General features: G+C 39.9%; 2 protein-coding genes across 4 annotated transcripts in view; one reads left to right on the top strand and one right to left on the bottom strand.

Annotated features, from left to right (window-relative positions):
* Window positions 1–14890, top strand: part of LOC115253949 (carcinine transporter) — a 47656-nt gene extending 32766 nt beyond the window's left edge. Inside the window, exons 5-6 of the mRNA XM_029853434.2 lie at window positions 21–240; window positions 9931–14890. Of these exons, the coding sequence (XP_029709294.1) occupies window positions 21–240; window positions 9931–10425 (715 nt within the window). The 3' untranslated portion in view covers window positions 10426–14890. The remainder of the gene's footprint in view (window positions 1–20; window positions 241–9930) is intronic.
* A 1023-nt stretch (window positions 14891–15913) lies between these two features.
* The window catches only part of LOC109622172 (probable nuclear hormone receptor HR38), a 456982-nt gene continuing 449590 nt past the window's right edge, over window positions 15914–23305 (bottom strand). For 2 of the 3 annotated variants that reach the window (XM_029853432.2, XM_020076394.3), the window contains exons 3-4: window positions 19828–21925; window positions 15914–19755 (exon numbers count right to left, since the gene is read on the bottom strand). In XM_029853432.2, the coding sequence (XP_029709292.1) occupies window positions 19499–19755; window positions 19828–21925 (2355 nt within the window). In that variant the 3' untranslated portion in view covers window positions 15914–19498. The remainder of the gene's footprint in view (window positions 19756–19827; window positions 21926–23305) is intronic. The other variant, XM_029853433.2, reaches the window with a different exon arrangement.

The raw sequence follows: 23305 nt of genomic DNA, 5'->3' as shown, positions 1-23305 counted from the left end.
TAACTCTGGACATCTTTTAGGGGAATCAGCTGTGTGGCGACGGTGGTCCTACCGGAGGATGCTGTGATGGAAACGTTGTTCCTGTATCTTCTTTCGAAATCCATGATTTCGGCGTCGTTCCTAATAATCTATCCGTTCGCTGGAGAGTTGTATCCAACGCAAGTGCGAGGAGTTGGAATTGGAACCTCTAGCTATATCGGCGGATTAGGACTGATTGTGATTCCATTCATCACATATTTGGTAAGTACTATCATGGCAGTAATTATGGCCCATTTGATTTTGTGTCGTTTGCTCCTATTCCCGAGCAGAGGTAAAAAGCATATTTTGATATGGAGAACATAAACTGATATTTGTTTGTTTGAGATAAGAGGTAAAAGTACTGAAAATAATATCTCAATTTTACTCCTGTACTGCCGTAATTCTGCAAAGTGACGTAAGCGACAATCATAGTTTTGGCCCATTTTTTGGTTATTATGCATAAAACTCTTGCCCATCCTCTAAGTTTCTTTCCATAGATGATAGATTAGGACTAGATCTTGCATTCTAATACTGCAGGCATACCACAGTGTTATTTTTGGACCAGATATTATGTATAATATACCAAAAATTATCGACATTTTGAATGGCGCTTACGTCACTTTGCAGAATTACGGCAGTGTAACATCATCATCATAGCACATTTAGCTCTTGGTAAGATCTAACCAATAGCAGGGAGATATTTGATTGATCTTCAAATATCATATTTTGCTATTGATTAGATGGTTCAAGAACATATTTTTGCTATTATTTTCAGTACTTTTACCTCTTATCTCAAACAAAGCAATATAACATTTTGATCGTCAGTACTTGAACTCTGCCCGGGTTATCTCACTCTCTGCAAACATAAGATTTAACGTATATCGAGGCCATTATTTATGTAGTAATGTTACCATAACAATTTGCTGTAACGCTTAAATCCTCTGTTCTGATTAAAATAGAAGCACTATGCTCAAAATGGGAACGGTTACTATATTAAACCGACTTAAAACACAAGTCAAAACTTTTCACCGGGTGTTACAAAAATAAAAGAAAATAAATTATTACGAAGGATTAAAATATCACGACACATAGAACCTTACAAATGTACAAACAAGAAACATCACATATTGATGCAACACGACACATAACATAAATATGCCCTGTTATCCATATGAATAACATCTTCCGATCACAGGATGACGAGGTTTCATGTATTCATGTCATCTTGGAATTATATTTAAGTTGGCAGTTTGATTTTTAGTTGACAGTCATTGCTGCTACTTTCATAGCTTGTTTTTGCCTAGGAAAACGATTTCTAATCGGGCATCCCGATTCAGGCTTCATCACTAGAGTTCTATAACTTGAAGTCTGTGCCAAAAAAAGGTTTATATCTCTAGTACTTAATCGCGGCACGAAATGGCCTAAATGTTGGCAATCGAAATAGGATTGCGGGCCTCCATTCTGTCAGAGCCCTTTAAATGTGCATAAAATTATGGGAATATATACAAGTCAAATTGAAGCATGTAATACAAAGAACTCACGAATGTTACATTTAGAACACATTAAACAATCTTATCTTTATTTTATTATTGTAACAAATATTAATACCCGTAACACGGGTATTCCTTAAGTTGGGGTACATCTTGAGCTCAATTGGATGAGCTGGCGCGATCGAGTTGTTGTTGAGATGTTCACCCCAAATATATGCTCGACAGTCTTTTGTTTTGAAATTGGATTTTTCATGCTCTATTAAGGTTGAAATGAAGAAAATAGTTCAAGTTCTATATAGAGTGCGGGACTATTTGGACAAGGAGTCTTATTTTGGGCCCTTTTCACTTATAACTCAGTGAATTTTATATCAATTCAATTGACACGTACATGAATCTTTCCTATGTACACTGACGGATCGAAATAAAATTCATCTCGGTGAAAGAGATTTTTCCCTTGCTCATTCATTGTTCAGTAACTGAGAATTTTCACTAAGAAAAGAAACTTGAACACAACTCACGATTATACTTGCAACTTCTTTGGGTGTAGTGATCGATTGGAATCCTAACTATTGGTTTCATTTGTTCATTAAGTCAAATAGTATATATGATACCGTAAACCGGGGTCAAATTGATCTTCGGGTCGAAATTGATCAGACGGTTTTCAGTTAGGCTGAGCATATTTTAAATAGTTTTCTTTCAAGTATCGTACAGTTGGAAACATATACTAAACGGTATTTGTACGAAAACTATTTGAAGTAGGCTTTATCTAGCGGAAAATCGTCTGATCAATTTCGACCCCGAGATCAATTTGACCCCGGTTTATGGTACCGAAAATTAAACTTTTTATTTTTAAAGTTGTGAAAAAATATTCTCTGGGATCGTTTTTTGATCTAAAATTCCCTAATTCAAGTGGCCGTACATAATTTATACCGAAACCTGGATTATTTTTGGAATTATAAGCAGTTTTACCGCACAACAGTCGGAAATTACTAGTCATAAGACAAACTTCTCCATATAAAACTAAAATTAGACAGTTTTCATGGATGAAATACTAAAAACCATATAGGTTATGAAACTATAGATGTAATTCTATTATCACAAATAAAAAAACTTCTGAGTAGATTCAGTTTAATTATTTTTTTTTAGGTATTTCACGCCATTTAAATACATTCAACAAATTTTGTCAGCAAACGGCCTTACAGCTTTCGAGCCACGATTATTCATATTGTTCTGCGTCAAAACATTGGTTTCTTGTATTCCAATACTATTCGTATAGTATACTTCCCGTAAACTTATTTGCCGAACCAAGGTTTACCATAGCTATACAGCGTCCGTTCGCTCGTTGCAACGCTTTTTAGTTGCAAGCCCGCTAATTGCAAAATTTGACATGTTTTTGCAACTAAACAGCAAGCATGTGTCAAATTCGTGCTGTCAGTCATGCTGTCAGTGCATTTCGGTGCACTTTAGTGTCAAAGTGACGTTGCAATTAGCGAATGGCATTCGCTCGTTGCAAAGTATGCATTTTGCAACGAGCGAACGACCGCTGTATTGGAAATTTTAAAACACAAATGGAATATTTTACCTTCCTTAATCAACAATCCTAATACCTGAAACGATTCTCAACTGCGTAATTGGTGGATTTTGAAATTTTATATTAGGGGGATTCACTTAACAGCGTAAACTGATTAAACTGATTAAACGTCGCGATCACCAAGGCAATCTTTGATTAATTCATTTGCAAAATAATGAAACATTTCAAATAAGCGGAAAATCATGGCTTACGCAGCAATTTAATTTGTTTAGTGAGTACCCCTATTGCTACACAAATCTTGAATTTGACGATAATTGGTTTTTGTTGAATTTGTGCAGAAAAAAATGGCACTATTCACGTATTCTGATCAATAGCTCATCTAAAAATATATAAAAAAAACCAGATTAATCCACCTAGTGGTGATAGTGCCCTTCTCGTCGAATATGTACTCATGAACTTTCCATCGACGTTAGCCAAAATGTTCCTGAATTCTGAAAACACTTCATATAGAAAAGCAACAATTTTAACAAAGCCATCATCGATTTTCGAAACTTATTGATGATACATATTCCGATGTTATGTTCAACAGCAAAACAGAGCTGAAAAATATCAGACCTCTCAGTTGACTGCTTGACCACCTTAACCCTAGTCGAGTATTGGGGTCATTATGACCCCATTCCATCCACTACGGCAGCGGGGTGAGCGTCAGCTAATGCATGAAGAAGGTTAACTTTATTCACAATCACAAATCACTTTGTGATCTTTTTTTTTAAAGACAGTTACACCGTCTTCGACCTTGCGGCCTCTACAGACTGAACATTTGTGATCTTCGCCAAAGTTTATTTCAGCACACTTTAGGCTATATAAAATGTGACCTTCCTACGAGAAAAATGCATTCAAATTCTTGAATTTCATTTCCATTCAAATTTCAATCGCAATAAGAAAAGTGAGGGCTCAACCAGCCGCACCCAAATTGTGAGCAGTAATTTTAGAAGCATTGAAGATTGAAAAACTGTATAAGGTGTTGATGCGATTAAATTATATTTTTTCCATAAAACGTTGATCCATCCTACTATACATTTACACCGCAGGAATCTGAAATGGTGTGATTTGAAGAGATCGCTTTGGTCACGATTTTGTTCTCTTGCATATATAATCTCATAATCTTACCCAACGTTTACATGCTTTCAAAAAAGCCACAGTTTGATTTATCGCTTTGATATCTATTTTGTTCACCTTTATAATTCCGCTATTTGATGTGCAGCTTGCATATGTTTTGTTAAATTTTGCGTTTGACCACTTCTGGCGGAACACCTGCAACCGATTCCGGTTGTCTCAAATATGGTCTGAGACTATGTTTTTGTCAACTGTTCATCGGGTTACCTGAAAAGCCGAAATTTAATGTGTTCTGAGGCTATTTTCTTGCTAACCGTTCAGCCAATTTTTGAAAAAGCCGCGATTTTATGTATCGCATGCGTGATTTTGGTTCACTTCTATTAAATCACTTCCGATGGAACCCCCGTAACCGATTCCGAAATATTATTACAAGTTCTAGATGTGGCCTGAGACTATTTTCTTGTTGACCGTTCATCAGATTATCAAAAACGCCGCTATGGTTTAGTTCCCTTCTATATTTTACCACTTCCGACGCGTTACTCGTTTTGTCACCAGTTCTGGATCACTACCACTGAATACGTCATTGATATGTCGCATGTATTGGTTCTCTTTTACATTTGACCATTTCTGGTGGGATACTCGTAATTGGTTCCGTAACACACTGATATGGCTTGCGTCTATTTTCTTGCAACTGTTCAGCATGTTACCTAAAAAGCCGTGATTTGAGCTATCGCATGCATGGGTCATAAATGAAAATGAAAATGAATGCATGGGTTTGGTGTCACTTCCGGCCCGGAACCGGTTGCGGAACACTACCGATAGTCTCTTAAAAAGTCTGAGCCTATTTGCTTGCTAAAGTTTATTAGGTTATCAAAAAAGCCATGTGTTTGGTTCAATTTTATATTTGGCCACTTCCGGCGGGACACTCGGAACCGGTTCCGGAATACTACCAGACTGTTTTCTTGCTAACTACTCATCAGGTTATCGAAAATGCCGCAGTTTGATGTGTCGCATGCATGGATTTGGTTCACTTTTATATTTGGCCACATCCGGCGGGACATCCGGAACCGTTTCCGGAACACAACCGGTTCAGATGTGGTCTGAGACTGTTTTCTTGCTAACTGTCCATCAAGTTATCGAAATTGCCGCAATTTGATGTGTCGCATGCATGGATTTGGTTCACTTTTATATTTGGCCACTTCCGGCGGGACACCCGCAGCCGGTTCCGGAACACTACTGGTTCAGATATGGTCTGAGACTGTTTTCTTGCTAATTGTTCATCAGGTTATCGAAAATGCCGCAGTTTAATGTGTCGCATGCATGGATTTGGTTCACTTCTATATTTGGCCACTTCCGGCGGGACATCCGGAACCGGTTCCGGAACACAACCAGTTCAGATATGGTCTGAGACTGTTTTCTTGCTAACTGTTCATCAGGTTATTCAAAATGCCGCAGTTTGATGTGTCGCATGTATGTGTTTGTTACATTTTTATGTATGGCCCCTTCCAAGGGTACTGGTCCGGAACACGTAAATGGCCATAACTCCGGAACGGCTGGACCGATCCGAACCTTTTTCAATAGGAAACAATGGGACCAGATTCCGCGTCGAATGAACCGTCGGTCATTAAAATCGGTTGAGGTTTTCTGCCAAAAAGTGATGTGAGTTTTTTTGTACACATACACACATACACACATACACACACACACACACACATACACACACACACAGACATCACCTCAATTCGTCGAGCTGAGTTGATTGGTATATGTGACTTAACCCTCCGGGCCTTCTATCAAAAAGCCGTTTTTGGAGTGAACATATAGCCTTTTCGGTACACTTAGTGTACGAGAAAGGCAAAAACAGAAAGTTTTTTTTTTCTTCAAACTACAATTGATAAGCTCTAATTGCTTCTAACAACACATTTTTCCAAGTGAACCGTTTTTGAACAGCAGCCGGTTGGAAGTATACCGATTCTAAAGTGCGCAGGCTTCGGATAACTCGCATACAATGGAATTCTTGAAAACATCCTGGAATTCACCCGGTCGAATCCCTGGAATGTATTAAAAAAAAATCTGGGGGAATTTAAGAAGCGATTCCTAGAAAAAACATGGTGCATTTGCTAGAGAAGAGAGAAAACACTGAGAAAGCTACGAAAAAATTCCTTGGGTGAATTCTGAAAAAAAAAAAATCAGGCAACATCTTTGAGAAATTCAAAGATAATTTTTTGCAGAAATCCTTACACCAAACTCGGAAGGAGACCCCTGGTAGAGTTCTTGAAGATATCCTAGGATAAATCCTGAAACACGCGTTGGAAGCAACCCTTGAGGTATTCTCGAGGGAATTTCTGAAGGAATTCCCTCCAAATTTTTGGAAGAATTTTAGAGGTACACTCTTAAACCATCCCTGGATATACTTCTAGAGGAATATCTGCAGGGATTCTTAAAAAAAAAATCAATGCTTTCGCCCTTAGTATCATACGGGCGTATCTACAATGATCGATTTTTCTTCATCGATTTTCTCTTTGGTCAATAACTTGACCGGCAAATCATTTTCGGTTGTTTTTGTTGTTTTAGAAGCTAGTTCTAGTCACCATTTACCGAAATACATCAATGGATCATCCGAATATTGATCGTATTTTCCGGAATAATTCGAAAAGAAAATCGATAAAGAGAAATCGATCATTGTAGGTACGCCCGTATGGTACTAAACGCGAGAACTTCTTGAATGAATTGGAGATAAACAGATCAGAATATATTCCTGAAAGAATCGCCGAATGAATTTCAGACGGAATTCCTCTGCAGGAGCTGCAGAGGGAAATACCCTCTGAAGGAATTTATGGATGGATTTCTGAACAAATCCGTGGATGAACTCCAAAATGATTTCTAGGTGACAATGGTGAAAAAATGCCTGGATGAGTTTTTGGAGAATTTCCTGGCTCTTGTACGCATCCTACTAAAATTATCTTAAAGAATTCCAATACAAATCGCTGGTGGAATTCCTCTTGGAAGAAATTCTTGAAGAAATTCAGAAAAATCTTCAGGTAATCCTGGAGAAATTCTTGGGTGCAGCCCTGGAAAAGATGATGGCAGAATTTCTGATGAAATCCATGAATAAATTTTTTGAAGAAATCTCGAGCGTGATTCCTGAAGGAATCATTAGAGGACTTTCTGAATCCATCCCTGGAAGAATTCCCGGAGCAATCCCTGAAGAAATTTCTGAAGGAATTCCTGGATGAACCTCTAGATGACTTCCTGAAGGAATTCCTGTATGAATATTTTGAGAAATCCCTAGATAAATTCCTGGAACAGTCCCTGGAAGAAATCCTGAAGGAATTACTGGAGGAATTCCTGGAGGGATTCCTAGTATCTCTTGGAAGAATTCTTTGAAAAATCCCCGGAGGATATATGGAGGAAGCAATTCCTGGAGTAATCTCTGAATGCTTGGTGGAATGCCAGGAGAAAATTCTGGACAAATTCCTGGCGGAATCCCTGTCAAAATCCTTGGATGAATTTCTGGTGCAATTCCTGGAAGAACTCCTGGAGGAATCCCTGGATTAATTCCTAGAGGAAATCCTAAAGGAATTACTGAAGGAATCCCTATAGGAATTCTTGGAGGAATCCCAGGAGAAAATTCGGAAAAAGTTGTCAAAGAAATTTCTTGGAGTAATTTCTGAAGGAATTCCTGGTGGAATCCCTGTCAAAATTCTACGAGGTGGCATCCCTGTCAAAATTCTGGAGGAATTCCTAAATGAGTTCCTGGAGGTATCCCTATAGGAGGAATTCGGGATGAAAATTCGGAATCCTAGGAGACAATTCGGAATAAATTTTCAAAGAAATTCTTGGAGAAATTCCTAGAGGAATTTCTAGAGGAATTGCTGATGGAATCCTTGTGGAAATTTCTGGAGGAATTCCTGGAAGAATGCTTGGGGGTATTCTTGTAGATGTTGCTGGAGGAATCCTTGTAGGAATTGCTGGATAAATTTCTGGAGGAATTTCCAGGTGAATTCTTGGAGGCATTTCTTTAGGAACCCCTGAAGCAATAGGAATGCCAGGGGAAACCCTAGAAGAGCTCCTGAAAAAACCCCAGGCAAAACCCCAAGGGGAATCTCTAGAAAATCCCTGGAGGAATCCCTGGAAAAAAAATCCTGGTGGAATTCCTAGAAGAATTTCTGAAGGAAACCTTGGGGGATTTCTGGAGGAATTATTGGAGAATTGCTAGAGGAATACCTGGATAAATTCCAACAGGAATCCATGGAGATATTGCTGAAGGAATCCCTGGAGGATTTCCTGAAAGAATTCCTGGATAAACTCATGAAGGAATTCCTAGGATAATTCCTGAAGGAACTGTTTAAGGAATTCCTGGATGAAATCTTGTGGATTGCCTGGAGGAATGCCATAGAGAAATATTTGGAGGAATTCCTATAGAAATCTCTGGAAGAATTCCTGGAGGAATCCCTGAAGGAATGTCTGGCGGAATCTCTGAAGGAATTCCTGGAGAAATCTCCGGAGAAATTCCTAAAGGAATCCCTGGAATTCTTGGAAGAAACCATGGAGGAATTTCTGGAGGAATTTCTAGAGGAAACTCTACCGGGTAAAGGTCAAGTTCTGATGATCAAAAAGTGATATTGGTTTGATTGAGATAACAGATAAAAGTATTGAAAATAAATAATATCAAAAATTTGTTCTTGAACCTTCTGACCATTAGCAAAATTTGATATTTGAAGATCAATCAAATAGCTAACTGCTATTGGTTCGATCTTACCATAACCTAAATTTGCTATTAGAACGATGTTCCAGGAGTAAATTTGAGATATTATTTTCAGTACTTTTTCCTCTTATCTCAAACAATCAAATATCACTTTCTGATCTCCATATCAAAATTTGCTATTATTGAGCATTTATCCTCTGCTCGGGTAAAGGAATTTCTGTAGGAATCCTTACAGAAATTCCTGGAAGAGTCTTAGAGGATTTCCTGCAGGAATTTCCAGAGAAATCCCTGGAATAACTTCCAAAGGAATCTCTGGAGCATTCATTTGATAAATTCCGGGAGTAATCCTTAGACGAATCCCAGGAAGAATTTCTGAGGAAATCACAGGAGGATTTCCTGCGTGAATACAAGGAGGAGTTTCTGAAAAATAGCAGGAGGAAGTACTGGAGAAATCGCAGAAAGAATTCTTGGAGAAATCCTGAAGAAATCTTAAGAGCAGTTCGTGGAGGAGCAGTTCCTGAAGCAATTCCTAGAGAAACCTCAGGAGGAATCAGGGAAGCAATCCCAAGAGAAATTCCTAAGATAATCCCTAAGCAATTCTTGGGGGAAGTCCTGAATTAATTCTTGGAGGAGTTTTTGAATAAATTACAGGAGGAATTTCTGAAGAAATATCAAGAAGAGTTCCTGAAGGAATCCTTGGAGGAATTTTTAACATAAAAAAGTCCGAAAGAATCCATGTTTACAGTAATGTCTGGTCTTGCAGATTATGTTGGTATTGCTTACTACAAAGCTGTTGTACTCGACGGATATGCAGAACTTGTGGAATCCCACCAACTTCAGAGAATCAAGCAAAACTTTTCCAAGATTTCTGGTAGATTGTCCTTCAACTATGATAAGTTCGTAGATAGCAGCTGTATAACTCATTCTTATCGAATAATATTAAAAATTCGTGGAAATATTAAACTATAGCTTTTGTAAACCAATAGAGAAGGCTGGGACTTTGATATTGTAGTCTACGCTAATCTTATAATTGCTAAGAGATTTAATCCTATTTCCGTTCTTTACAGGGCAAAGAAAACCTAGTCCTTCCGTTGGTCATCATGGGTTGCGTATCGGTGGCCGGTGGCTTCACCGGTCTGCGCCTACCGGAAACCCTGCACCACCGACTCCCGCAAACGCTGGAAGAGGGTGAACTGTTCGGCCAGGACTGGACCTTCGACGACTGCTTCCGGTGTATCCCGACGAAAAAGTCCCCGACCGGATCGTACGAAAACCTCTCGCAGGAACCGTCCGATACGGCCCTGGAGCTGAACCGTGGGGAACCAATGGTGAATGGGAATGGGACTGGAGGGAGTGGTGGTGGTGGTGGTGCGAGTGGGGGCAGTAGAAGTACGGCCAGTGGTTCCGGAGGGGGTTATGAAGGGGCAACGTCCACGGAGAAGACTCCGCTGGAAATCGCCCGGTTACGGCGGAAGTCGATGAAGCGGCTGGTGAGGCAGGCCAGCACCATGGACACGCAGAAAACGGCGGAAGGAGCCATGCAGTTGACGTATTGGTTCTGATGGGGGAATGAAGGGCAAACAAGAACCTTTACTTACCTTTTCTTGAAGTATGAAATCAAATTTGTTTGTCGGATTGTCGAGAATCCGCACTTTATTGGAGCTTATGTGTTAGTGAACCTTGGAGAGACCTCGATGCAGCATGTAGATTTATAGTTTGCCAAGAATTGGCTAGTTGCTATGACCACTAGACTGAGTCAACGTTGTTTGGGAAAATTCATAATTAAAATAATTACAAAATTGAACAAATTGATCATATCAACCCGGAATAAAGCTCTTTCGCTCCATATTCGCTAGATGGCGTTAGTTGGCAAGTAAAGCTGTCAACTTCTCAATCTCGGGATTTAAGGCAGATAGAAAAGTGTAGCCTTCGGTTCAGTTGGACAATAACATTATGGTGATCCAACAGTTAGCTGGTAATTTTGTCGCTAGGTGGCGCTAGTTGTCAAGTGAAGTTTTAAATTTGTCTATCTCGGGATGCAAAGCAGATCGAAAAGCGTCGTCTTTGGCAAAGTTCTTCAGAAGGACAAGAACAATCTGATGAATCATAAATTAGTTGGTAATATGGCCGCTAGATGGCACTAGTTGTCCAGTTTTAAGCTTCTCTATCTCGGGATCCAGAGCAGATAGAAAAGTGTCGTCTTCGGTAAAGCGGTTCAGTTGGACAAGAAGAATGTGGTAATTCGCCACTTAGCTGGTAATATCGGCACTAGGTGGCACTTGTTGTCAAGTAAAGCTTTCAACTTGTCTATCTCGAGATTCAAAGCGGATAGAAAAGATTCATTTTAATTGCATCATTTTACAGTCAGTATTGCATGTATGGGTGTGTTTCGGAAAATGAAAACGACGGATTTTTATTTTTTGAACATATTTTAACAATAAAGAAATACGTATATGTATATTTTCGGTTCTTTCTCTGATTTGTTCTGCATTTGTCTATAGTAATAATGTGCACTGACAACATTCACTTGATTAAAACTAAAGGTTTCTTGTTTGTATTTAGCGTCAACATATTCTAGTTGAATCTTTCGTTTTTTTTATATGTTTCAAGGGAGAGTTTTATTTAAAGTGTTGTTATCTCTTGCATGCTGGAGTTATTTTTATCATTTAACGTATTTGACCTTTACAGTATTTGCAAGTATTTGCCTCGAGATTTTATTTAGACAGATTTCTGATAGGTTACATGAAACAACAGATTTGTTTAACTTACTTCTCCCCGGATTCGAAGTTTCATCATCACTTATCATGAAACTTAAACTTCTTCCCCATGTCTGTGGTTGATCGTGTGAGAAGCATTCACTGATGTTGTATAGGCATTTCTAAGGATATGTTTCTTAAGAGTTTGTTCATTCACATACATTTTGCTACGGTTGCTTGTGGTTATGTTCATATAGGAAAAGAAGTCGATGATTGTACAAGTAGGCTGGGTAAACCGTTGTTGCTGTGGATACTGGAAAACAAAAGTAAAAACTGTCTCTCGCTTTCATCTACTTTGTACTAAGGAATCAAATTACTCTAGCTAAATAAGTTATCATTTATTCGTGTATGATGTGTAGTTGGTTGCGTAAATCGAATAGGATAATGCAAAGTCGGTTGACAGGTCGGTTGTAAAATGTTGACGGATACAAATTGACATAAAGTATGATTGGGATCGCTTTGAAGCTATAGTTTTCTTTTTTTTATGCTGCAAGTTTCTGTTTTGGGACGGCGATCCGTTGTATCTTCTTTTAATCGAATAAGTGTGTACCTATGTGTGTTTGTTAACTCATTCGCGTATTTCTAAGTTAGATAGATGACACAAAATGTTGTTAGAGCAAATGTCTTTTTGTTGTTTGAATTAGATTGTTTGGCAAGTGGTGGATCGAATGTCGCCATTTTGTTTTTTCTTGTTTTGTTAAGTTGGTATTCCTATCGAACCGAATTGGCCGTTCTGTGATACACAAAAACGACGTAAGTTGATTATAAATTAAGTGGGATCGAGGCTTAGTTAGAGAGCCAAATTGTTCGTTTCTCGAATCATCAGTATATAGTTAGTAGTCTATAGATTAAAATTTCGTAATTGTAAATATCCGATTGTAGATTTGTTGAAAATAAACTATGAAAAAAAGATCAGCTGGATAGATTTGTTCTGTATACTAATATAATCACATTCCAATGTAAGTTGTCGTCGTTTGAAAGTTAGACTCAGAATTTCGGAAAAGGCTGGAACTAAATTTATAACGTTATATCACAAATGTACCCTACATAATAAAGAAGGAAACTGTTTATCACTACAAAATTTCGATATCCGAAAAAAGAACTTAAACGCTTGGTTTTGTTTGTTTTCCTACCCTGCCTAGAATCGAAAAAGAAAACCTTTTCCAAAATACGATGCCGGTTGCTGCAACCGGAAAGAGAGTCATACTCTTCTGATAGATGTCGCTGATTTGTTGTTGCTGTGAGATTTTTTTTTATCTAAAAGGCATACCGTTCCTTTATAAAATTCCTGCTCTTTTCCATTGTCTCTCGGTTCTCTCTCTCTCTTCCTCTTGCTCTACAAAAGTCATCTCCAAATTTTGCTGTCGGTAAAATCGTCTGCTCTGCGGATTCGAATGGCACTTTCAGGTATGTTTATGTCAGCGTGTAATGTTTTCGTACTAACTGTCATAAACAGGAGGCGCCACAGGGGTCACATACAAATAGGCTCAAGGTGATAGGTCTTTTGTTCTATGGGTATCATCGTGTTTAAAAATGCTATCATAATCCCATCGCAGTGGGCTGTTGGTCCGGGTAGTTCAAGGGTTGTTGCTCGAAGGATAGGGAGGGTGAACCAATCGCAGTAGGCGCGACCGGACGGTTTGGTTTCTATAGGCACGAGTGACGTTTGTCTGCTTTTGTTTACTACACGACAATGGATCGATGGACCACATCTGTATTGGATATCTTTTACTAATGGGGAGACACGGGTTGGATGAAAGTGGTGCCATCTATCTACACGGTTTAAGATTGAAATGGCAGTTCAAGCATGTAACTTTTCGATTTTGTCGTCATTTTGGTTTACGATTTCATAAACGTTTCGACGTTAGTATCTGTTTCCATGTGATTGTATACATCTATTTCCTATAGAAGTTAAGTACACGATTACAGTTTATTAAAATCAAACAAAACAAAAACGTAATACACATATATAATATCGTTTAACAAAATAAGATCAATGGCAAGTTCTGGTAACGTAAAATTTTTTATGCTTACAAATAGAGCTAACAGAAGACAAACTTAGACACTAACTGGCAAGTAGAAAATTTGTGCTCACTGGTGTTTGAGTATTCATCTCTTCGTCAGTATTACGACGGGGAACTCGCTCGGTATAAATGGATGATTCAGAGGAAGATTCAAATCAATTGATGTACAAGTCGTTCAAACGTCAAATGATTCTCTATAACACGTAATGGACTAGCATAAAAATATCGCAATGTTTTACATGTATTTTTTTTCTCTTGTTATAATTCGGGGGGCTCACATGTACAGAGAAAGTGCTTTTCTTAACTATTTTAAAAACAGCTTCTTACATCGCTAATAAGGGAACTAAATACAAGTTTTGAACGTCCATTGAACCTTAATCTAAGAATTTCATTGTCACATTCTTCTCAGTGTATGTAAGTATGTGTGTGAGTGTCTGTTTTCAACCGTTTTCTTTGTGTGTCCACATGCACACGGAAAATCGATTCATGATTTTTTTTTGTAATTACTTTAAAATTTGTACTACCAGTTCTCAATCCTCTCATTTATGTTTTTTTTTTTTTGTTACGATTCGTTGCCTCATTCTTTACGTCAGCTATGTTAGTTAAGCACTTTCGTTTCTTCATCATCAGCTCTGTGTATCAAATGAATATAATCTGTTTCATACAAGTTAGTATGCTTGTTTTACAATAACCGTCTTCACTCTTTTTTCACACATACTGTCATAAATACATCTTATCTAAAGAGACGCAATCTGCTGTTGTTTACTCATTAAATGCTAAAATTACTATGTACATATATCCCTTACAATAAGTCTTAAAAGTATACTGAATCTATTCCATTCAACGGCGACTGATTTGTTTCTCGATAGTGTGTGTGCAAGGTTGGGATCCGTCGGATTCTGATTACCGGCATAGGAAAATCGTAAAAAGAAGGAGTATTTTCTCTGTCTGGAGCCTCGTAGCCGTGCGGTTAGGGTCACCAAGCTTCTAATCGCACCGCGCTATGGGGTGAGGGTTCGACTCTGTCTCGTGGAGCCTCGTAGCCGTGCGGTTAGGGTCACCAAGCTTCTAATCGCACCGCGCTATGGGGTGAGGGTTCGATTCCCGCTCCGGGCGATGAAACTTTTCGTGAGAATAGTTTCTTCTCCGTATTCACTGGTGCATGCTCTGTGTGTCCTTGTCTAGTGTTAAGTTTCATTTCAGTCTGTGCAGCCTTTGGCTGAAGACGGTGTCCGCGTCTTTTTTTATTTATGTGTTGACAAAGCCACGAACAATGTCAAGAATTCAACCTTGACGGCTTGCGGGTGGATTGATCATTTTTCGCCAATATGATATGCCTGATTGAGCGATCGAAGGAGGCGATGGTTACCATGCAGGATTGCCCTTGTTCACTCGTTTGACTTTTATTAAGCGGTGCCTTTGAACACGAGTTTATATAGATTTATACACCGATGAACCGAATTCACCCGGTCCGCAAAATTTGACGTCAGAATTTTCTAATTCTGGTTGGAAACAGTCTCGCTCTAGTGTCCAAATTATCGGACCGAGTGAATTCAGTTCACTGGTGGATAGACGAGTGCACTGATGAACTGAATTCATCGTGGTCCGAGAATTTTGACACTAGAGCGGGGCCGCTTCCAATCAGAAGTGAACGATTCCAATCAGAATTGACCAATTCTGATTGGGAATGGCCCCGCTCTACACCGAGGAAAATTTCTACTCAATGACTGAGTTGGCCTTACTCAGAAATCGAAAAATCCTTTGTTTTCTTACTCAGTTTCGGCTAAAAGTGGGACAACCCATTGGCCCGCTTAAAGTTCACTCGGGCAGCGAATTTTGACACCACAGCGGGGTCGATTCTCAACAACTTCTACCCAGCTAAAAATTTGTTTAATTTATTGCATCTAGTTTTCGCGATGAAGTTGCAAAAATATGAACTAGAGCATTAACTATATGCATATGCATTACTTTAAATGAAAATTCATGTAAGAAATCAAAGAAAAAAATTATCAGAGCATTTTGATAATGCATCTCTGAGTAGGAATTGTTGAGAGTCTGTGCTGTCAAAAATTTTTGGGCTCAGTGAACTCAATGTTCATCGGTACACTCGTCTATGGACTTATCCACCGATGAACCAAATTCATCGCGGTCCGAGAATTTTGACACTAGAGCGGAGCCGTTCCAATCAGAATTGGACGATTCTGATTGGAACAGACCCCGCTCTAGTGCCAAAATTCTCGGACCGCGATGAATTCGGTTCATCGGTGGATAAGTCCATAGTATATCAATAGACGAGTGCACTGAAGAACTTTGAGTTCACTAGCCTGAAGAATTTTGACACCACAGCGATGCACTTCATCGCCAGATGCGAGTTCACTAACTCAGCGAATTTTGGCACCACAGCGCGGTCCACGTTAAACAAATGCTACTAACTTGAAAGTTTGTTTAATTTTATTGTGTGATATTGCACTATTAAACAATTAAATTTTATTGTGTGATAGAAATTGCACTATTGAAATTTACAATTTCAAGAAACATGCTTTGCTTGATGGTGAACATTCATACAAAAATCCTGATTATCTTCACAGCTATTCGAAAGCACAAAACAAAAATAATACATTTTTTGAATCGAACTCAATATTTAATGTAAAAATTATTGTAAACTGAAGACAATCATATGTACTGCTAAACGGTTAATTCATAGAAATGGAATATTCGTAATGAAATTTTCTAAATTTTCGTGACCTGTAAATTATTTTACTGGTCGTTCCAATTGTTTGGAAATCTTGAGAGAATTCTTTCTAAAGTTTATTAATCAATTTTCGGAAATTCATTTCCTTTGGCAATTTCTTTGGAAAATTTCTGAGGAAATTAAATCGGAAATGCCTTCGCAATTTGTTAGACAATTTATTTAAGAATTTCTTCGGCTATTCCTGACGGAAATCCCTCACTAACGTTTTTGGAAATATAAGCGAAAATGAGAATTTCTTAGGAAATTTCTTCAAAAAATCTTTGGAAAAATTTCATCGATAATTCCTCCGGAAACTGCTTCGAAAACTCTTTTATGAATTAATTTGGTAATCATTTTAGAGTTGTTATCTCTTCGAAAGTTGTTGCGGGAGTTCCTTCGCCAATCATTTTAGGAATTTCTCAAGCATTTGTTTTGGGTATTGCTTCAGCAGATATTTATTTAAGGTATTTTTGTCCCAGCAAGCCCTCTGGATATCCCATTGAGAATTCTTCCGGTAATGCCTTTGGTAATCAATTTGGCAACGACTCTGAGAAATTTTTCGCCATTTCTTTCGGCAATTTGTTTGGGATTCCCTCAGCATGTTGTTAGACATTTTTTCCGTAATTCCTTTGGAAATTTCTTTATCAATGCCACACAGAGTCTCATCGACAATTTCTTTTATATATATATTTTTTTTTGGCAATTCCTTGGAACATTTATTGCAGAAAGAATTCACATTTTTTTTTCGTAAATGTCTTCTGCAATTTCTATAAAGTCTTTAGAAGATTTCTTCGTGAATTTTTCAGTTATGCTTCTGAGAATTCCTGCGGCAGTTTCTTTGGGATGGGATGACTTCGGCAATTTCTTTGGAACTTGTCTCGAAAATTTCTTTAGGAACTTCATATGCAACTCCTTTGAAAATATCTCATGCATATATCTCTCAGCTGTTTTAAGATTTTTTTTAATAAACTTATTATTTATCTGTTTTGAACTAATCATTTGCAAGAGGGAAAAGCCCCTTTGAGTGATTTCCGAAAATAGCTTGACAGTTCCTTCAGTAACTCCATTGAGGAGTCCTTCAGATTTTTCTTTGTAAATTCTTGCGGAAATTCTATTGAAGTTTGTTCGGCAACTCCAGTGGATGTTTTCTCGGCAATTCAATTGTCGTAAAACCTTCCTATACAATTTTCGAGGGAAGAGGGGGCGACACAAGTTTTCGCGCACCAAAATAGTCGGAATATCCCACGAAAAGTCCGCATATCCACTGAAAAGACGGCAAAGCTTCTGCGGGGTTTTTCATCTTTTTTTTTGGGATATTTCGGCTTGGGACAACTTGTGTCGGCCCCTTGCATTTTTCTAAGAAAATTTAAGAAGAATTTCTAAAGGATTTTTCATATAAATTGCCGTAGAAACTAATGAAGAAATTGCCGAAGAGGTTCTCAAAGGAATTCCCGAGTTATTTTAATAGAATTTTCAAAGCAAGTCACAAAAAATGTTAGAAAGGTAAAAAAAGCCGAAGGAATTTTTAAAGCAGTTATTGAAGCACTTTCTGGTAGAATAAATATAAATACATTCAGATACAAGAGGATTTCAGAAGAAATCTCAATAAAATAGTCGAAAAAAAAATCAATTTCAAAGGCATCAGTAAAAAATTACAAAGCTGAATTGTACCAAAATTATTCCTCTAGAATTTGCCGAGAAATCGTTATCGATTTGTTTCGTATTTTCGAAAAAATAATCAAAAAATTACAGAGAATTGTCTTTTAATTAAAAAAAAATCCCAAAGTTATTGCGGAACAAATTCGCCAAAGACATTCCCAAAGAAATTAACGAAGGAGTTCCAAAAGAATTGCCAACGAAATTTCTTCACGAAAATCTTTACGAAAAATTTCCAAAGAAATTGCAAAAATTCCAAAGGTATTACTAAAGAAATTCGCAAAGGAATTGTTAAATAACAAATGTTTAAGAAATTACCGAAGGATTTTCTCAAAGGAATCGTTAAGGAAGTATTTACAGGAATGACCGAATCAATTAATAAATAAATTACCTAAACTAATTTTCAATCGCATTACCGAATGAATTCCCACAGAAATTCCCGAATCAAATCCATAGGAATTCACAATCGTCGAAATAATTGACGAAGGAATGGTGAGTTTCATTCGAAAAACATTTTTTTATATGAACATTCATCATCATCATATGTCATGTTTTGATAAATTATCGGCGTAAATGTAATAGGTATGTACACCAAACGTCAAAATCAACCATTTCTTCCGTAAGCTTCAATAGGCCAGAGGAATTGGTTCACCTAGCGTAAATGAGGGTGAAGCAACTGTGACTTTTGCATTTTTTATATGAAGAATCTACTTTATCTCTTCGTTAAATCAATCCACATTCATCCAACTCTTCTAGCCTATGAAAAGAAAATGTAGATTTAACGTTTGGTTCATTCGAGGTGAACCAACTTCCCTGGTCTATGGACTATGGACGATTCTGATTGGAAATGGCCCTCTCTAGTGTCAAAATTCTCGTTCCGAGTAAATTCGATTCATCGGTGGATTAGTCCATACGAGTGATAAAAAAAACTAACGAGTGAAATAATGCATTGTTTCATTACTTTAAGCATCAGTAAAAAACGAGTGTCCTGATGATGCAGAAAGCATAAACAATATAATTTCTAAATCTCAGGCTTTCGGAGCGTAAAAATTCCATTTGGGCTTTGGATATACATCCTTGCTTTGGTAACCATCACTGTTTCACCTGAAATTCATTCAGTCAGTAACCGAGTGATCAATCGCAGAACACAACCTTACTTGTTCGTTAACGCAGGAGGAGGTGTCACACCGTGTGAGTTTGAGTGGTTTGAACATTTATTTAGGAAATTTTCTTATCCCAAACGATATTGATTTCACGCCTCTCTCTCTCGAGCACACTAAAATACGCATAACGAAGATTTCTTACACTCTAAAGTACGGATATCTCCCCATTGCACACTTGCAACGACCTGCTTGCAATAGCATAACTCACCGTGCACTCATTGGTAAAGCATCTACTGTATCTGATGTGGAGTCTTGTCTTACACTTCCCCCTTCCATCTGCTAATCATCCTTCTGACTCGCCCACCTTAGAACGGCAAACTGGCGAGAAACATGTTCTCGATCAACGGTGGCGCCGGCACTAGGTCTTCCAGCTTCAGGTAGAATATCCGCTGCAGACCCTGGACGCTGAGCGACCGCAGCTCGGGCAGTTTTCCGAGCAGCCGGTTGAAGTAGTGCGGCTTTCGCTGCGCTTCCGAGTTGTATGTCACGTGGTCCCGCAGGCTGCTGATGATCTTCATCTGAAGCAGTTCGACTTTCTTCGGTTCCCGCAAGCCGTATCGTTCTAAAAGGGGGAAGGTTGGAATAATCGTGTCATTACTGAACTAATCCCAGTTCTATTGCGAAAGTAACTTACCTGTCACCAGTGTCAACGCGCAGAGACACGCAAACGCCGAGATGTCGATCTCCATCGAGTGCAAGCTTTTGCTGAACTCCAGGATGGCGTTGAGCCAGTCGCCGAACGACCGCTGGCACTGGAGTTTGTGCAGGACGACCCCGTTGCAGAAGGTCATCTTGGTGTCGTCGATCCGGGCCCGGTACGAGAGACGCAGGACGAACAGTTCCAGCGAGGCCGACTGGAACAGGAGCTCCTGGTCGTCGGGGCTGAGATCACTGAAGCCGGGCAGTTTGTCGGCGAACTGCTTGATCACGTCCACCGAGGTGGTTAGGAGGTTGTAGAACTGTTGCACCTTTTCCGCTTCGGAAATGATGGGTTCGTTCTGACCGGGCTCTCGGTACTGGCAGTAATCGAGACTTGCGAGATCTGGGGTGGTGTCGACGTGGGCCCGCACCAGGGCGGTGATCATCGATACCGGAGGCGATGGGGGCGATTCTTGTGGAGATTTTGGCTTGGAGGGTAATCGGCCACGGCGGCCTTTGAGGGAGTCGGTGCGAACCACTTCCTTGACCATACCGACGGCTAGACATTTTTGGAATCGGCAGAACTGGCATCGGTTTCGTCGGCGCTTGTCCACGGGACAGGCCTTGTCCGCTAGACAGACGTATTTGGAGCCTTTTTGTACTGTTCGCTTGAAGAAGCCTTTGCATCCTTCGCACGTACGGACGCCGTAGTGTTGGCAAGCGGCGGTATCTCCGCAGACGGCACACAGCTGCGAAGGGCATTGGGGTGTGGGTCCTCGAGGGGCTGGAGTGGCACTGCCGACTACGGCAGCGGCGGCCACCGCGGCAGCAGCCGCCGCGGCTACTTCATTGTTGTTCACTGTATTTGGGTTGTTGTTGTTGATGTAGCCGGGTGAGCTGGAGGCTGAGCTCGACGCGCTTGGAAGAGCTGAGTATTTGTAGATGCCGACTCGCGGTGGTTTGGGACTTTCACTGCTCGACGTGGATTCCGAGCGCTGCAGTGGTAGAGAAGCTCGACGGTAGCAGGTGGTAGACACATGCAGTTCAGCGATGGTTGGAAAGGGCGGAAGGGAGTAGGAATCTTGTGGAGTGACGGCACCGTAACTCTGTGGGAAGGAGATACCTGTTGAGCTGTTGACTTGTGTTGTATTTCTGGGCTGACTTACCGCCGCATGCTGCTCGTAAGCCGGAGTAGGATAGAAACTACCTCCCGGGGATGGATTGCTGTATTGGGTGGGTGGAGCTGTAGTGTGTTGGGGGAATTCGTAATGGGTTTGGTGAACGGCGGTGTGGTGACCGTAACTGTGGTGACCGTATCCTACGCTTTGGTGGTGTGGCGATGCGGCTATTTTAAAGCAGTCTTCGTCCATCTTGAGTCCGAAGCTGGCTAGTTGATTGTACTTGATGGGGTAGGTTTCCTGGAAGCTGGGTAGTAGCGAGCTGGCGGCGCTGCCACTGGGGACTTCTGTGGAAGAGATCTGCCTTGGACCAGGTCGTGGCACTTGCTGTTGGATCAACTGTGGTGGGTGAGGTGGTTGAGGTTGCTGACGTGCGCTGCTTGCGAGAACTGGATCGCTGCTGGAGCGGAGAGTCAGCAGTCCAAGTTCTTCGGTGGACGACGTTTCTAGAAGCAAGTCCTGTTCGGGCTCAGTGGTTTGTGATCGGGATGTACCCGTACTGAAAGGGTCTTGAAGGTCGGTAAGGGTCTCCTGCTTGTAGGTGGCCTTGAGAATGGCCGTTGGGATGCTATCGTTGGAACCACCGAAGGAAGGGTTCTCCTCGAGTCCTACCAAGGTATCGCTAGAACTGTTGGAATGTTGCGTCTGATCCAGGTACGATTCGGACGAGATGGGCTCCTCGGCGGGTTGCGATTGCGATGAGCTGAAGAGTTCCACGAACTTGTCCAATTGATGTTGACTGGACGAGGGAAGAAGTCCTGGAGAGAGCTGCTGATGTGGTGATTCTTGGTGCTGTTGTAGTGGCTGCTGCTGCGACGGGCCAAATGCACCCAACTGATGGTACGATTGTTCCGGGTGGTTTTGTTGCTGTGATAGCAAATAATCAAACGAAGAAACTGAACTAAAAGAGCTGGCCTGCGAAGAGAGAGAAAACGGAAGAAACGGCAAGGGGAAAGAGAATTTAATTAAATTCACTGCCAAATTGAAGGGGCGTGGCTTTATGGGCGCGCGCGCATCAGCATAAGCAATAATGATTATCACGTGAAAACTAGAGCAATGCCGAGAGTGTGTGCTCGTCGTCGGGGCGTTTGGCCAGGCGCCAGCCAGCAGCAGACCCTCATCATCAATTTTCGTTTCGTTCAGCCCAAAGCGATTGTAGAGGCGGGAGGGGAGATGATTTTCGCTACCTATGTAGAAAGTGATGGCGTTCGCGAGTGTTGTTGGCTATTTTCCATGTGACTGATAGAGCGTCGGAAAACGCCTGGCTGGCTCGCTGCGCCTGATGTGTTGTCGAGAGGGATTTTGTGGGCAGAAGGTGGATTTTGATTGGACGGGTAGAATAGAGGCGCTGTCTTGGTTGTATGATAGATGGGTGGGAGGAAGGTCGAACGGAAGGAAATGCTTCGATGAACAGAGCAGGTGGGTGGGGAAAATGTCGGTATGCATGGTAGCGTGAATGATTTATCGGAATGGTGAAATGGGGATGTAAAGCTTTACTTTCAGCAGCGATATGATTACAAAATTAAAATCATATTCAATCGGCGAATCAAGAACCGTTCTGGACTAATTGTATCTATAAAAAGTTTTTATTGCTTGTATGAAAATGTTAATAAAATAGGAACAAGGAAGTTGAGTTGAATTTCAGATAATATTCTCATCATTGGAATTTACAAGCATTAATTGTTTACTTCCGGTAGATCATCATACTAGTGCTCCTGTGCAGTTTTTGCAGTAGTATCTTTAGGTTTTTGCCAGAAGAAAATAAAATTCATTCAGATATTTGTTTAAAAAATCTTAAAATCATTTCCATTAATTTCGCCTACAGCTTTGTTATGCAGTTCTTCTAGAACTTCATATGAGGATTTGATTGATTTTCATTATCTTCTTGTAGAATTGTGACTAGATTTGCTCAACGATGGATTCTTAAAAAAGTTGCTGGTGAGAAAAACTGAAAAAATTCCAGCAAGTATTTTGAAGCCTTTTCTAGGAAAAATTCAGACAAATTCTTTTGTGAAGTCCATGGTGAAAGCATTGGAAGAAATACTGGGCGCACTCATGAAGAACTTTGTGATATCATTAGAGTAATCCTTTGGGAGGATTTCTGGCGATATTTTCTGCGGAATTTTTCATGAGAATCCTGGTTCCAAGTGACAGTGTTTTAGATGTGTTTACAGTGGAAACATAGATACGTTCCAGATGAAATCCCTGGTTAAATTTGAATGAGAATCATTGAGGAATTCCTGAATCAGATTCAGATACTGAATCATTTTTCAGATAAGATCATAGTCAAAAGAA

The sequence above is a fragment of the Aedes albopictus genome, chromosome 2 (assembly GCF_035046485.1).
Source record: "Aedes albopictus strain Foshan chromosome 2, AalbF5, whole genome shotgun sequence".
Lineage (NCBI taxonomy): Eukaryota > Metazoa > Arthropoda > Insecta > Diptera > Culicidae > Aedes > Aedes albopictus.
Note: the sequence above shows the minus strand (reverse complement) of the source record. Positions and strands in the feature narration are given on the sequence as shown.